At 46.9% G+C, this 15,975-nt stretch overlaps 1 protein-coding gene across 2 annotated transcripts; it reads right to left on the reverse strand.

The window, feature by feature from the left end:
* Positions 1 to 1,429: 1,429 nt before the first annotated feature.
* RPL11 (ribosomal protein L11) lies at positions 1,430 to 10,565 on the reverse strand. 2 transcript variants are annotated; one of them, XM_084815954.1, is made up of 6 exons: positions 10,488 to 10,565; positions 7,135 to 7,288; positions 5,438 to 5,544; positions 5,205 to 5,336; positions 2,436 to 2,546; positions 1,430 to 1,500 (listed from the first exon to the last, which is right to left on the reverse strand). In XM_084815954.1, exons 1-6 carry the CDS (start codon positions 10,491 to 10,493, stop codon positions 1,471 to 1,473), a joined length of 540 nt encoding a protein of 179 aa, XP_084672080.1. In that variant the 5' UTR covers positions 10,494 to 10,565; the 3' UTR covers positions 1,430 to 1,470. The 2 variants fall into 2 exon arrangements, with proteins under 2 accessions (XP_084672080.1, XP_084672079.1); XM_084815953.1 differs by having other exon boundaries at positions 9,595 to 10,511.
* Positions 10,566 to 15,975: the final 5,410 nt, after the last annotated feature.

Consider the following 15,975-nt stretch of genomic DNA (forward strand, 5'->3'; position numbering starts at 1 on the left):
GATGTTGCTAGGGAGACAAAATAACTAGGAGGCAAGTGAAGATCAGTAATTACAGGGTGGTTGACACCACTGGGGCACAGAGAACACACATGCTGGGATACGTATGTACCAAGTTGGTTCAGACCTGAAGATTTCACACTCATGCAATTGGGGAGGGAGCCTTTGTTGAGTGTTAGGTGGGCTTCCCCAGGAAAAATACAGACCATTGCCAGGGAAGGAACAAGCTTTCTTCTGCTTCTGACAGACATGCCTCATACAAAGTCAGAGCATTAGCCTGTCTAGGCCAGTAGACTCAGAGAGTCACACCACTTAGGAAGCATGAATTCATGTTTTTTTTATAGAATTCAGTTCAGATCTATTCATTATGAAGGGCAGCCTGGGCAGTCTGAAGGCACACGATGCAGCAGCCTTGAGGCTAGGCAGGCCTGGGTCTATCTGTATGCCACTTTGGCTTCCTTGGAGGAAAAAGCAAGATAAAAGATGGTTCCCTGGATGTCTAAACCAGGGGTGGACAACTTGGGGGGGGGGTGTCTAGGACCATTTCGCCCCCAGACTGCTCCTTCCCCTCTGGGTGGGGTGCACTCCACAAGAAGCCGAACACTCCACAAGGCACCAGTGGGTTAAAAAAAAACAGTGGTTTGCCACTGAAATTTGGGGGCAAACTGCAATGGAGCACTGAAATGGTGCAATCCAGCTTGTTCTCAAGCTAAATCTGACCCTTTTGTGCTCTGTAGCAACTACGGAGCACCAAAAGGGTCAAAGACCCTTTTAGCACAAAAAATGGCAGGTTGTGGGGGTTTTTGCTGCCGCTGCATTTGACAATACAGGCCACCTGCAGGACAAATATTGCCCACTGTGCAAGATATATCAGACCTACCCCTAGCCCAAACAATGTGAAATATTTTTCCAGTACAGTCCAAGAACTATTCTCTAAGGGGGTGCAAGATCTTCTGAAGCGGACCAAATGGCATGTTAGCAATAGATGATTCCAGCAGCCCCCTCACTGTGTCAGCAACGGGCAACTTCCTAGGTTTAAGGAACTGGTCTCTCTCTGACCAAGTCAATGAGAAGCTGAACTTCTCATTGTTGATCCAAAGACAAACCAAAGGACCTCCACTCTCACACACTGTACTCAAGAGTGTTGGGCCCATTTGACAGACTTCAGGAACTGACTGAAACATGTTGCTTATCTGCTGCCGCTGGTGAAGTGCCACCTGGCCCTCTCTGACCCAGATGGATGAAGTACCAGCCCACCCACTACAACATAGCACATCTTGGAGGTGGCACTCCTGCCCCGATACCAGTTTGTATTATGCCTCCAGATTTTTCACAAAGAGAAGCACAACACAATGATACAGATATAAAGGCTCAGCAACTTGGGAAGGAGAGGGACAGAAGATGAAGCCACCACAAAATGCGCAACAGCAAGTTAAACAGTGGAAAAATTTATTTTTTCATACTGGAAACTATTCATTTACCAGGAAGGATGATGCCATCGTACTGTAAGAGAAGACAAGGATAATTAGAGATAAAGCAGTGTCTCCTTTAAAGCACATAACTACCATCAGATATTTTTTTACACATCCGTGTGGCAAAGTAGTGTGATAACCAATCTCGCAAACAAACCAAAAGAGGTTAACAGCCTGGAAGCCTTTTACTAGCTCATGTGATAGTCATTTTTTATGTTCTAAGAGAACAAAGAGCTGATGTCTGGTCATCTGAAAGGCAATTCTTGCCACAAGCTACCAGGCAAGCAGATATTTACAAAAGAACGTAAGAGCCCTGCTGGATCAACCAAGGCTCCATCTAGTCCAGCATTTTGTTCCACAGTGGCCAACCAGCTGCCCACAGGAAACCCACAAACAGGACGTGAGTGCAACAGCACCCTTCCACCCAAGTTGCCCAGCAACTGGTGTTCATAGGCACACTGCCTCCAATACTAGAAGTAGCATATAGCCATTGATAGCCTTATCCTCCATAATGCCTACTTTATGCAGTAAGATTGCTAGAAAAGGAGCTAATAAATGGCACACGCTAAATAACAGTCTTGCCACGCTGTTCCAAATATCCTTTAACTATGCATCTCATGCTTTCCTGCATGATAAAGAACTGTATGAATTAGGCCTTGAAAGGAACATTGAGCCACCTTGCTGCGGAATGCAAAGCATACATCCATCTTCTACATTCTTTAAACGGATCTTCAGACTAGGGTTGGTTGATGATAGAAGTGCCCTAGAAAACTGTTCCAATCAAAACAACCTCTGAAAGAACGATTTCCTGGAGTTCTGGTAGAATTGATGCCCTTGGCTGATCGCAGCATAACTGGGCATTATGGGGGAGACAGCCTCGTCAATGTGTGGGACTAAAACACTTCTAAGAGATGTCTGCTCAGCTTTGCTGAACCTTTGAGAAGCGTGGCAGGCAACAAGACTTACCTTCTGCTGGAACCAGCGCATGGCTTCCTCCTTGCCAATTCTGTGCTTGGCCCCAATGCTGCCAGTTCGGCGCTTCTTGTCCGCGATGCTGAACCCTGGCCTGCCCAGAACCTGCAGCAGGAACACAAGCTCCACTTAGTCCTGAAGGCTAACTTTAGGACACTTTTTCATATATACTCCCATCTTTCAGAGTGGTAACTGAGAAAGCAGATGAAGAGAAGGGCTTCTTCTTCCTCGACCTGGTGCCCTCCAGATGTGTTGGACTACATCCCCCAGCTAACATGGGAAGGCTGACCTAGCACCTGAACAAAGGGGTAGCACATCTAATAGAAGCATTGGTGCCACAGCTTTCTCTCAGGCAGAGCCAATGTGCAGCAGTAGCAGCTACAGTATCCAATTTGGATGCAGAACAACTCCAGATTCAAATATATTGTTGGCAATTAAGAACTGGGTTTTCTTATGCAAGTCAACTCTCTCAGACTAACCTAGCTCACAGAGCTGTTGCAAGGCTAAAACCCCTGCTCTGAGGCCTTTGGAGGCAGAATGCAATACAATTCCAAAAGATAAATTAAACAAGCAAGGCTGAAAAACATCTATAAGCATGGTCAAAGACTAATTCCCAAGCTGCTTTTGAAAAACCCACAGGCACAATCTACCTTTCTGGCTGATGGGTCCCAAAAGGAGGCCTTTGACCAAAAAATAAAAATAAAAATGACTATATAAAAAGAAATACCTCAGAATCAAACCAGTAGCACTAATCTATTAAAAAAAACCTATAAACAACCTATAAAGGGAACTAACAGTAAGCCAACTAACATTATTTTAAGGATTGTGTTAACAGTGCTTCACTGGACACATGTCAATTTCACTCCCAGTCATATTCAAGGACTTGAAAGAAGCAAACCTGACTCACATCCTGGTCCAGGAAGTTATAAGCTCCTCTATAAGAGAGGGAGTGGTCCCAATCTCCTTAAACGAGGCAGTAGTGTGACCACTCCTGAAAAAAAATCACTGGACTCAGAGGATCTTCACAATGAGAAGCAGTATATAAATATTGCAAATAAATAGGCCAGTGGCTAATATTCCCTTTCAGGGCAAGGTGCTTCATCATGTGATGCCTAGCTAGATCCAGGCAACTTTGGACCAAACTGATTTTCTGGATCCATTTCAAATCAAGGTTTAGGCACTGGAACAGCACTGGTTGCCCCATGGGGTGAGCTATGCCAGGAATAAAACAGGGAGTGTGTGACGCTGTAGGTTCACTTGGACCTCATAGCAGCTTTTGATACCATTGACCATGGTATCCTTCTGCAAGGCTGTCTGTTGGGAGTGGGCGGGATTACTGTTTTCAGAAGGCGGTGTTGGTGGATTTCTGCTCAACCCCCTGGCATTTATGCTTTGGGGACCCATAAATTGGACGACAGTCCATAATCCATGTTATTCACATCTACGTGAAACTGCTGAGTGAGGTCATCTGGAGGTTTAGAGTGCAGTGCCATCAGTACGCTGGTGAGATACAGCTCTCCTTTTCATCAGATCCAGGTGAGGCAGTGGAAGCGTTTAATCCAGGTCTGGCCACAGCAATGAACGGGACAAGGGCCGACGAAGTGAAGCTCAGTCCAGGTAAGAGAGAGATACTGTTGGTGGGTGGCTCATCTATCCGTGGTAGCTGTATTCAACTTGTGCTGAAAGGGGTTGTGCCCCCCATTGAAGGATCAAGTTCATAGTTTCGGGATGCCTGTGTATCCATCTGGCGCTAGAGGCACATGTTCTCTGTGGCACAGACAGCCTTTTACCCGCTTATGCTGGTATGCCAAGTACACCTATACTTCAGCGGTGATAGCTGGGCCTTAGGGATTCATGTTCTGGTAACCTCCAGTTTAGATTACAGCTATGCATTGTACATGGGGCTGCCTTTGAAGACAGTCCAGAAACATCAGTTATGGTGGCAAAAGTACTGACTGGAACTGGGCACTGTGATCGTCTTATGTCAGTAATGTACCATCTTCACCGGCTCCTGGTTTGTTCCTGGGCATAATCCAAAATGCTGGTTTTAATCTCTAAAGCCCTTCATGGCTTAGGGCCACAGTGTCTGAAGGACTGCCTCTTCCCATACATTCCTACCCATCTCTGAGATCATCAAAGGCCCTGCTCCAAGAGCCCCCACATACCGAGATTTGGCAGGTGGCTACTTGCAAGCAGGCCTTTTCAATGGTACAGCATAAGAACCCAGGAAACTGACTTACACTGAGTCAGATATCAGTCCATCTTAGACCAGTACTGTTGACACTGACTGGCAGCGGCTCTCCAAGGTTTCAGGCAGTTTTTCCTGCCCTACCTGGAGATGCCGGGATCAAACTTGGGACCTTCTGCATGCAAAGCGGGCGTTCTACCACTGAGCTATGTCCCCTTGGTAATCTCCCTAAGAGTAGAACACCCTCCTCAGAGGTCCACCCAGCACCCACTTCATCGATTTTCAGCACGAAAGACCATTTCATTCTCTCAGACCTTTTAATTTGCCATACACTCTCCTGCCCAGGTTCATCTTAAAGCCATATGTTAAGAGCTGTTTTTATCTCCCTGAATAATTTGCTATGTTTTTAGGATGGCAGTCCCTCTCCTGTATTTCAGACATATCGAGGACGGCTGCTGCCACTGCAGTGCTAGCAAGGTCCAGTTAGTAAGTCTACAGACACCAAATAACCCCTACAGGGCATGTCCGCTGAACTACAGCCTAAGAGTGCAAAAGGGTAAGCTAAATATACATACCACGTAGAAGTCCAAGCCGTAGATACCAATGCTAGGATCGTATTTAATCCCCAAATCAATGTGCTCCTGGATTCCAAAACCAAAGTTGCCGGTGTCAGAGAAATTATTCTTCCTCAGCTCATATTCTCGCACCTGAAACATCGATATAGGTTTTAAACTTTGCCCCTTCCTTCTCCCCTTCCAAATGCCACATTCTGTTAGTAAAGCCTCCAGATACAACAAGGCCAGCTCACCTTCAAGCCTTTCTCCAAGATCTCTTCAGCTTTGGCCCCACGTACAGTGCAGTGAACAGCAATCTTTTCATTTCTCCTGATCCCAAAGGACCTGACAGTATATCGAGCTGCAAAACAAACCCAATTTCGGTCAAACTGATAGAAAAGTCTACCCAACAGCCAGCTCAAGGGTTAAGACAGAAACATCCAAATAGCAAGCCTGCACTTGCAAACAAGTCAGAAGGCTGGCAGACAGGTTGCTACACTACTGCAAGCACAAAACAACTCAGACAAGATCAGGGAATGCATCACTGATGATCAGGAGAGGGGTTTGAGAGGAAAGTCCAAAACAAATATACCAATTGTGCCCCACTCCCCATCAATAGCTTACATCAGGGGTGCCCTCTTGATGTTTTGGATTACAACTCCATCCAACCCCAACCAGGATGGCTAACGTTCTAGAGTTGTGTGAGCTGTAGCTCAAAACGTCTGGAGGGCATCAGATTGCCTACTCCAGCTCAGACTTTATTCTGGATAATATGGATAAGCTGACTGCAAAATCACAATGCTTGCCATGTGGAGTGTATATTAATATTTATATGTGTTTGCTGTGTTAAATAGAACCCAGGTAAGTTAAATTGTTTGGCAGTGGGTGAGTGAAAGGTGGGCGCACACACAAGAGTGTGCGTGAGGAGACCGAGTTTATAAAAAGCAGGAGCAGACAGCCAGTTGGTTAGATATGGTTTGGAGACAGAGATAGGGCCTTAGGGTTTGATTAAGCTACATCTAGACAGTGGGATTGTGAGAACAGGTGTTAGAAGGGGTACAGTAGGCAGGGTAAGACCGAGAACTGAGTGATTAAAATTATAAGATAACACATCTCTTGTGTTAAACTTTGTTTGCTTTTAAATTATAAAATCCCACATCTTGTTCACCTTTCTGCTCTACCAATAGTGTTCATATTTCCTGGGTACTGCTCATGGCTGGGCAAAGAGAACCAATTAGGCATACTGGGTGTCTCTTTTACCTGGTGAATTTAGGGGCTGAAGCTTGTGGGACAGTGAGGACAGCTGTCCCAAAGCAGAGGCGGATGGACCTGAGGGTTACATCTCAAGTGGTGGTAGCACTGGGAAAGTGTGTTTTATTACGTCACACAGATGTAGAACCCAGTTCTCATCTTTTTAAAACAGTTTTCTAGCTCTCGTGGTTAAAGAGAAGTGTGAAAAATGCTTGATTTATACATCAGAGTGCCCACAATTAGACTCTAGCAACATTACAAGAGAATAAGAACTGGGCATTACAGAAATTAAGTATGAAATGTGGGTTCCAACCACAAATCAATCCAGAGGGTATGGACTTAGAATACTGGGATCGGCCTTCCCAGCCCTATTTGCCCCCTGAAGGGCAATCACCTCCCTCTGTGCTGATGCCTGAGCCACCATGTCTGCTTACTGTGCATGCACCGGATCACAGAGCAACATGATGGCTGGACTAGGGTACCCACAACAAGCAGCAAAAGAGGATGGACAAGGGGAGGTTTCTGTGTGGCTTCTAGACCACCGGTGGAGGAAGAGAACCTTAAGTAATTTGGGAAACCCGGCTTTACACACTGCACCAGGGGAGATCCTTTGTTCTCTTTTCCAAAAAGAAAAAGTTACAAATAAAACTGCACAGTCTTTGCTCTAGTAGCGTCAGCAATGGCCTTCTGAGAAGTTTACCTTTTGAGAAAACAGGAGTCTGGCCTGTGAGCTGCTCCAGCACTTTGGCTGCTCGAGTGAGCCTGTCTCCACTTTCCCCAACACAAATGTTCAGGCAGAGTTTGCGGATGCGCAGCTCCCGCATGGGGTTCTCCTTCTCACCCTGGTCTTGTTGCTGTGCAGTGGTCAGAAAAACAAAAGCACAGTTAAAACAAAGGCAGCTTTGCCCTATACCCAGCACGTAGGACAAGAAAGGAGCAGCAACATGTTGTGTTGGGACAAGTTTTCAAGGGATGTTTAACACAAACAACCATCACTTTGGGCTCCAGGTTACCAATTCAGCATGAAACCCAGAGCTCTTAGGCCAGGAATGAGGAATGTGTGGCTCTCCAGATGTTGTTGGACTGCAACTCCCATCAGCTTTTACTACTGGCTATACTGGCGAGAGCTGATGCGAGTTGCAGTCCAACATCTGGAGATCAAGATCCCCAGCCCTGCCCTAGACGTGAAACAGCCTTCAGTGTGTCACTCGAATCCTCACTGTGGCATTCTCCACGTTCCTCTCTCATTATTGCAATCCTGAACTACACATACACACACACTACCCTGTCTTAGTCTTGTCACTGCCTACCCCACCTGGTTTGTTTGTTTACTGATTGATTGCATTTATATCCCACCTTTCTTCCTCTTGCAAGGAACCCACGGCAGCGTTCATTATCCTCCTCCTCTCCATTTTATCCTCACAACAACCCCGTGAGGTAGGTTGGGCTGAGAGTCTGTGACTGGCCCAAAGTCACCCAGTGAGCTTCCATGGCCAAGTGGGGACTAGAACCTGGCTCTCCCAGCTCCCAGCCCATCACTCTCACCACTATACTGGCTCTACACTGGTTGGGGAAAAGAGTGCTACCATTTTCCTCAGTCTGCCCAGTCCCACTACACTGCCCTGGTAGGAAAACTACCACAAATTTCAGCAGAGTGGCGGATATAAGTTCATAGTACAGGCTGTTCAAGTCATACCCCAAAGTCTTTCCTTTCCTGGTGGCATACTTCACCCTCCTGCAGCCTGCCAGTATCTCACCACCATTCTGTTTCAATGCTATCAACAGATCTAGCAGCACCACAAGACAAAGCAATAAATAGTAAGATGGTTCCTAATTCTTTTTGTCTCCATTTTAAAGACTGGTTTTTTTTTAACCTGTTGGTAGCTATTCCAAGTAGAAGTTTAATATACCATTCTTACCCACAGCTATAAGCCAACTCCTAAGCAGCAAGAGTTCTATGTAGAAGGAATGAGAGTTCCTTTCAGTTCTGGTACTAAAAACAAATTCCTTGGCTCAGAATTCTTTAATGCTGGGTATGTGTCTTTTATTTTGGCCACCTAATGCGAAGAGAAAACTCTCTGGAAAAGACCCTGATGCTGGGAAAGACTGAAAGCAAAAGGAGAAGGGGACGGCAGAGGATGAGATGGCTAGATAGCATCAGCGATGCAATGAATATGAACTTGAGCACGCTCCGGGAGAAAGCACAGGACAGGAAGGCCTGGCGTGCTATGGTCCATGGGGTCACGAAGAGTTGGACACGACTGAACAACAACAACATGTCTTTTGCACTTGACCCTGGCCGGGGCATCACTACCTTTTAGTGTAAGGCATTAAAGTGTAAGGCGGCTGGCAACAAGATACCTGAAGAATACATACCATCACCACCTGGCATATAGGCCACCCAACAGACATCCCTGAACAAAGACATCCCTTTCCTCTGATCAAGTCAGCATGCCAACTACAATGAATTTCATGACATGCAGCTTTCAAATAGGACACAAGAGCCACAGTTGGGCAGCGGGGTAAATTTAGTAGGTTCTTTAACACAGATCATGTAGCCTTTAGCCCACGCTTTACAAAATGGGTGGGGAGGACCCAGAGTGGCAGAAGACATGCTTAGCGTGCAGAAGATCCCAGATTCAGTTCCTGGCATCTCCGGCTTCAAAAGATCAGGCAGCTGCTGATATGAAAGTCCATTCCCCACATGAGACCCTGGAGAGCAGCTGCTAGTCAGAGTGAACAGATTAGATCAGCTGTCCCCAACCTGGTGCCCTCCAGATGTGTTGGGACTACAACTCCCAGCTTCAGGAGGGCACCAGGTTGGGGAAGGCTGGACTAGATGGACAAAGTCTGACCTGGTATAAGGCAGGGTCTTACGTCCCTACAGTTCAGTAGAGTGATAAAGATGGCAACCCCCTCCCCAACCCTGCTTCAGGGTGAAAGAGAGAATTGCATTCTGTAATAACGACTGTCAGTACATAACCGGAGGGCAGGACTTTCCTCAGATTAGTTGAACACTGTATCAAAGAAAGCACATGCTCTTCTGTTTAGGTTGCCATCTTCTTTTCTCTCCCTCCCTCCCCTTTTTCTTACTATCCCTGCTCCAGCCCCACCAACAGCAGCCTGACACTAAAGCCTCGTCGACACCAAGGTGACCAACCTGCATCTTGGCTGTGCCCTTCAGATTGCAGGTAGGAGCTCCACGCAGAAAAAAGGCTCCCTTCACGAAGTGAATGCGCATGTTCAGGTAGAGAGGTACTAGCCTAGCCTAGCCTTCTCTCTAACATGCTACCTTTCTACATGCAAATCATTCCGGGGGGCTTGTATGGAGCATACAACATCAGCCCCCAAATCTTGAGCCTTACGTGAACAAAGGCCAGGCCTAAAAACACCCAGAAAGTGAAGCTTTTCCAGCCACAGAGACACACAGCACCGGCTACGTTTCTGTGTTATCAAGCAGCTAAAACAGGACCAGGCAACCTGGTGGCCTCCAAGTGTTTGGGACCACAGCTCCCATAAGCCCCAGCTAGTATGGCCAATGGCCAGGAATTATGGGAGTTGTAGTCCGATACATCTGGAGGACAGTCGATTGGCTACCCCCTGTGTTAAAGGAACAGGGCCAGGGGGTGGAGGAGGAGAGAGAAGTGGCAACCAGTTGCCACCCAAGGAAAGAGTCCCGTTGCTGAGAAAGTGTAGATCCGCAGGGAAGAGATAGTTCGGGAGAGGCCGCGATTTCCTGGAAAGCGAACCCTGAAAGGAGAGCGCGCGGAGCGGAGACGCGGAATGAGAGAATCCGGGCCTCTCTCTAGAGCGGGAGCTCGACTCCCCTGCTTAGAGCGAGGGCCGAGCTCGCCCACAGGGCCAGTCCTCCTCACGGAGCTCCCTCCCCGCCGGGAGAGACGCTCGCCGCTTCCCACGACCGCCCCACAGGAGACCCCCGGCGCGCTTCCATCCCGCCAGAGCAAGTTCCTGGCCAGAGGGTCTCGGCCCCGGGAGGATGATGGCGGATTGAAGCCGCCCCCCGGCGCACCCTCCCAGAGACAAGCTACTCACCGCCATCTTGGAGGCGTGGGAAAGAGCGCGAGAGCCCCGGCACGGGATCTTATGCGGCCGGTCGCGCCGGGCTGCCACAGAGACGGGAGGTCAGGGCCAAGCAAGAGCGCCGGACGGCTGGCTTGCGGGACTCTGCTGCCCCCTCGAGGCGGGAGGGGGGTGCCGCAACCTGGTTGGCAGCGATACGAAAGGGGCTGTGCTGTAGAGATCTGATGACGTCTTTGAGGGCGCAGCCCCATGGCTGGCTGGCTGGCTGGCTGCAGCATGCTGGGAGTTGTAGGGCTTTGTGCTGCCTAAACATCCATAGGATTGCACCCTAGGTGGCCACAAAACTTGTTTTTTGGAACAAGAAACTGACATGGCCTTGTAAAAGTGGCTCTTAGCTCTGACTTCCTCCTCCAGGCCTCTCCACCTAAAAATGGGATCAGCAGTACTCTACTTCCTGATTATTTATGTAGTTCATATTATGTATTCATGTATGTGATATATTTATTTATATATTTAGAGTTTATATATATTTTCATGTATGTGATATTATTTATTTCCCACCCTTCTGTTGCTCAACTGGCCCTCAGGGTGGCTCAGAACTTTCGATCATAAATGATAAAATAGCAACGAAATAACAAAACAAAATCGTTTGCTTTTCTCTCAAGCAAATTAAACAAATCATAAACAGCTGCAAAATACTAATAGCAGTAGCTGAACCAGGATGAATAAAAGGCACTCAAATAAAAAACTTGTATACGAACAAGGTTGTCTTAACTGGATGATGGGACACAGAAAGTGGGGAGATGGGAGTGGCCACCTCTCACTGGGCAAAAGATTCCACAGACTGGGTGCCACCAGCGAGAAGGCCATGTTCCACATCGCTACTCTCCCCACTTCAAAGGACAGAGGGACATAGAGATGCCTACGCTGGCCATATTGGGTGGGCAGCTTCAAATGGGAGGTGGTGGTCTTTTAGTTAGCCAGGCCCCAAACAGTTTAGGGTGCTAATGGTTAAAGCTAACTCCTTGGATTGCGCCCAGAAACGAATTAGGAGCCAATGAAGTGAAGCCGCTGTACTATTGGAGCGATGTGAGGTAATGACATAAACAGGCACTCATCTCAGGTCTAGGTTCAGCATCCACTGATTTAACAGACGTTCCTTCTAGCTCTGTGAGGGGGAATATATTGGACTAAGACCCTGCTTGATCTAATCATGTTCCAGGGAATGTAAGGAGAAGCCCCCTGAAGATCTCGCAGCAAAACCCTGGCTGGTCAGGAATGTTGAGGTGGGGCTGGCATGCGCAGAGCTGTCCCTCCTATGTGTAACATCTGAACAGGGCTAGCATTAAATAACAAGGTGCCTCTGAGTGCATTTTCAGCCCAGGAATTTATTTGCAGTACCAGAACTGGGTCTCACTCGCAAATCCCTTCGCCCATAAATCTATTCCTATTTACGCACGCGCGTGCGCGCACACACACACACACACAGCTTTCTTGATTTCAGTAGCCTAACCTAGGAGCAAAGAAGGCCATTTTTGGTCACTATTGTTCAACCATTAGGGATCAGAAACCCTTCCATACTGTAACTCACTAGGAGGTCTACCTTCTGCCTGCCTCGAACACAGAGGAGAGGATATTAGCAGGTGTGGCTTTCATGACCAGCTACACTGACTGAAACTCCTCTTCTATACAACTCTGAGAGGTGCGGGAGCCCTGGCCTGTTTTGCATCTGCCTACCACATTCTTGATGCTCAGATTATCCAGAGCTGAAGGTCATATGTCGTATACATCAGGGGTGCAGAAACCCAGGTCCGAGGGCCAAATCCAGTCTTCCTGGGGTCCCAGTCTGGTTCCCCAGATGACCCCACCCCTTCTCCCCAACCAACAATCATTTGGGGGTGTCCCACTTTTGTGCAGTTTCCCTACCGCCACCATTCATAAGAGGTGGAAATGCCTCTCTGGAGGCTTAGCTTCTGGCAGGAAGAGCTTTAAACTCAAATATGGTGGTGTTTGGGCCCCCCCTTTTGCCTTTGCCTCTGCCCCTGTTGGCATTCAGACCTGCCCACATCCGGAATGCGCCCCTTGAAATCTTCTCCAAAATGGAATTCAGCCCTTGGGTTGAAAGAGGTTCTGCACCGGTGCTATAGATCCTGTAAAATCAAGGCTGTGATGTGATGCCTGTTCTCCAAACTACATTATGCATGGTCCTCAATTACATCTGCAAATCCCATGAATACTTGCCAGTTTGCTCTGCACTTTTTCCTTAGGTTGATCTGAATTTGGGGGTGGGGAGGGGGACACCAACCGCCTCTGTGCAAAAAAATAATTTAAAAAATAATAATTTATATAGTGTCACTAATGGACATGGTGCTTCACAGAGCAATGTAAATGCAAAAAGAGGTCTCTGTCCTGAGGAACTTGCAATGGAGATTTTGACAACAGGGGAGATAACAGAGGGAGGGAAAAGGGAAGGAAAGGCTAAAAAGGGATGAATATGTGTAAATGTAGTTACAGGCAGTCCAGCCTTGTTTCAGTGGGGGGTGGGGAATGAGGGGTTAAGCAACAGGCTTCACAGATATGTGGATTTTCAGCTCAGATTTGGGGAAGCTCAAAGAGGTGGCACATGACTGCATGCTTTCTTGTGTCACATAAAAAGAAGCCGTGCTGAGAGCTGCTGATGAACTAGTTTAGAACCAATAGAGCTGTCTTCTGTTAGGTAGCCAGTTCTGGGTCCAAAAAGCCAGACTTTGCCTGGTTCCCCTCACAATCCGTTGGCTTCCAGTCTGGGTCTGCCCCAAACCACCCAATTCCATCCTGACTTCAGGCTCTACCTGAACATTTCTGATGTTCACAGAAATAAGTTCTGAGTTGTGAGCATGGTACTGCAGGCTTAATACAGCGCCTACCCAATTCCAGTCTAATGAACTGACTACCCTTTCAGCTCAGTCCTACGCATGATTTGTCATTTGTGGGTTGTTGTTTTTTCATTTTGCATGAACTCTCGCTTCACTGGTGAGGGAAAGGCACATAGTACATGCTCAGAGTTTCTCCATAACTTAGCCCTAGTTTTGAAAACAGACTCATTGACTGAATCCTGATGAAGTCTTGGCACAAATGAAGTTATGGGGAGGAAGATACAATGAGAGCTTGTGCATAACCAAGAGGAGGAAGAGGAGTGTTGCACAAAACAAAACATCTGTTTTTATTAAGAGTTGCTGGAGGATGGTAGGATCAGGAGGGATGGTTGCATGGAGGGGAATAAAATTGATAGGGGGAGAATGTAAGTGCTCAGTGGTGAAAGAAAAGCATTCTGTATATGCTCAGAGGCACCCTCTATTTAAGAACATAAGAAGAGCTGTGCTGCATCAGACCAAGGTCCCTCTAGTCCAGCATTCTGTTCACACAGTGGCCAACCAGCTGCCCACAGGAAACCCACAAGCAGGTCATGAGTGCAATAGCACCTTCCCACCCATGTTCCCCTGCTGCTAACATTGGTGAAATGTAAATAAATTCTAGTAATTCTAAATTTGCATGCATGTATATCCTTCAGAAACTTTGCAGGTTTCTTGCCTGGGGGACACCTCTAATGACCTGTGCATTTTCATACAAATTTACCCAAAAATTATTGGGAAGGGATGAATGGAAGGGAAAGCAAATCACTCCCTCCCCCAAATTGGAGAACTCCCCTTCCACATGAACTGCTGCACCTATCCTTCTGCAACTTTGCTGGTTTCTTACTTAGGGACAACTGTAGGCTGTCTGTAATTTTCAGAACAATGGTCCACAAGAAACATGGGGAGATAAGTATGTCCTCTTTTGGAGACCTCAAAATGTCAAGGCCACCCTTGCACAAAAACCCTTGTGGCTAGCATTCTGAAATTCGGCAGACATAATCTCCTCTGATGGGGCAATGAATCCTGAAATTTTTACCCAATTCTTCCAAGGAATTAAAACGTTATTGGCAGATCCCTTTAAATATAAACCCTGCACCTATTTTTCTGACATTGGGCAGGTGTAATCCCCTTCTAGGGGGCTACTATGCCTGAAATTATCATCCAGTTCTGACCAAGAGAAAAAAGTTACAGTTTTTTTTTTCTAATTTCCCATGGTAGTCAACTGGAAGTATACTCATTTTTCCGAACCTTGGCTCAGATTTGCTGCTGAGCTGAAGTGGACTGACTACAAATTGGCCCAAGCAGAAACGGGCTGTTTTCCAAAATGCTGAATCGGGGTCTGAGGTGGAGTGGGGTGGGGGTCAGTGCACACTTCTTAAGTATGTATGTATGTATGTAATATACACACACACACATATACATATTAGAGGTGCGCTTAGACTTGGATATATAATGAAAAGGGTGGAGGCTTCCAGACCATTTTTGTCCCTGGACTACCTCATGGAGAGTCTTCCTCCCCGAAGCATTGATCGTGTGCTCGTCATTCCCTGCTCATGGTTGTTTACGGGTTCTTTAGATGATGTGAATCTTTCAGTGGCCAACAGTGGCAAGGTAGGTGAACCCTGGTGCTTGCAAGTGGGCCCTGATGGGAACAACCACCCCCGATTGTGTCCTGTAATTCAGGGATGGGGAACGCGTGTGTTGTTGGCCTGTAACTCAATCCCTCACCTCTGCTGGTTAGGGCTGATGGGAGTTGTAGGACAGCAACATCTGGAGGGCCACACATTCCCCACCTCTGCTGTAACTGGGCTGGTTTTAACTTGGCTAGTAGCCGCTCCATAAGTCCTATTGCCCGTGAAATGAGTGTCTAAGCATTATTTCAAGAAGGTTCAGAAGAAATCTGAGACTGGACACTCTTTTTGGACTGAGGGGTTAAAAAAATGTCAATTTAAAAAACAATGGAAATAAAAATAACTGAACCCTATTTAGTGTGTTGTTAATTTTTACAGCATGTATAAATCTTCAATGGTTTCCCCCTAAATATGATACTGGCCTACCTTACAAGCTAGTTGTAACGAATCTGGAAATTTACAGTGCAGTCATGTCTGCTCAAAAGATAATGGGGCATACACTCCCAGGTAAGCAGGCATGGGATTACAGACTCCTTAAACAATATCTTCAGCATGAAATACTTGCAAGTGTTTATGGACTGGGTTGGTACAATGAGCATTCTGCCTTTTTAGGAACGGGTTAAGAAGATAATTCTGGATTACTGCTAGCTTAGACTCTAGACCAAGGGCAGGCAACCTGGTGCCCTCCAGATGTTTTGGGCTACGATGCCCATAATTCCTGACCATTGGCCATGCTGCCTGGGGCTTATGGGGCTTGTAGTCCAAAACACCTGGAGGGCACCAGGTTGCTTTGCCTTGATCTGTGTGATAATAACTTTAAAAAAAAAGCAGAGATCATGTACAGGCTGCAATCCTATACACACGCGAGTGAGAATAAACCCCATTGGACTCAATGGGTCTTACTTCAGAGTAAAACACTTTTAAAGCACAATCCTAGGTTTAAATAACAAAGAGTCTTATGGCACTTTAAACACT

This window comes from Heloderma suspectum, chromosome 10 (assembly GCF_057233095.1).
Source record: "Heloderma suspectum isolate Gila_16-S chromosome 10, 16-S_ref, whole genome shotgun sequence".
Lineage (NCBI taxonomy): Eukaryota > Metazoa > Chordata > Lepidosauria > Squamata > Helodermatidae > Heloderma > Heloderma suspectum.

Coding starts and splice junctions, on each gene's coding strand:
- RPL11 (XM_084815953.1), bottom strand. CDS start 9,675: ATGCGCATTCACTTCGTGAAGGGAGCCTTTTTTCTGCGTGGAGCTCCT. Junction 7,289..9,594: donor AGGGCACAGCCAAGATGCAG/GTTGGTCACCTT, acceptor ACCACTGCACAG/CAACAAGACCAGGGTGAGAA. Junction 5,337..5,437: donor TCTTGGAGAAAGGCTTGAAG/GTGAGCTGGCCT, acceptor TCGATGTTTCAG/GTGCGAGAATATGAGCTGAG.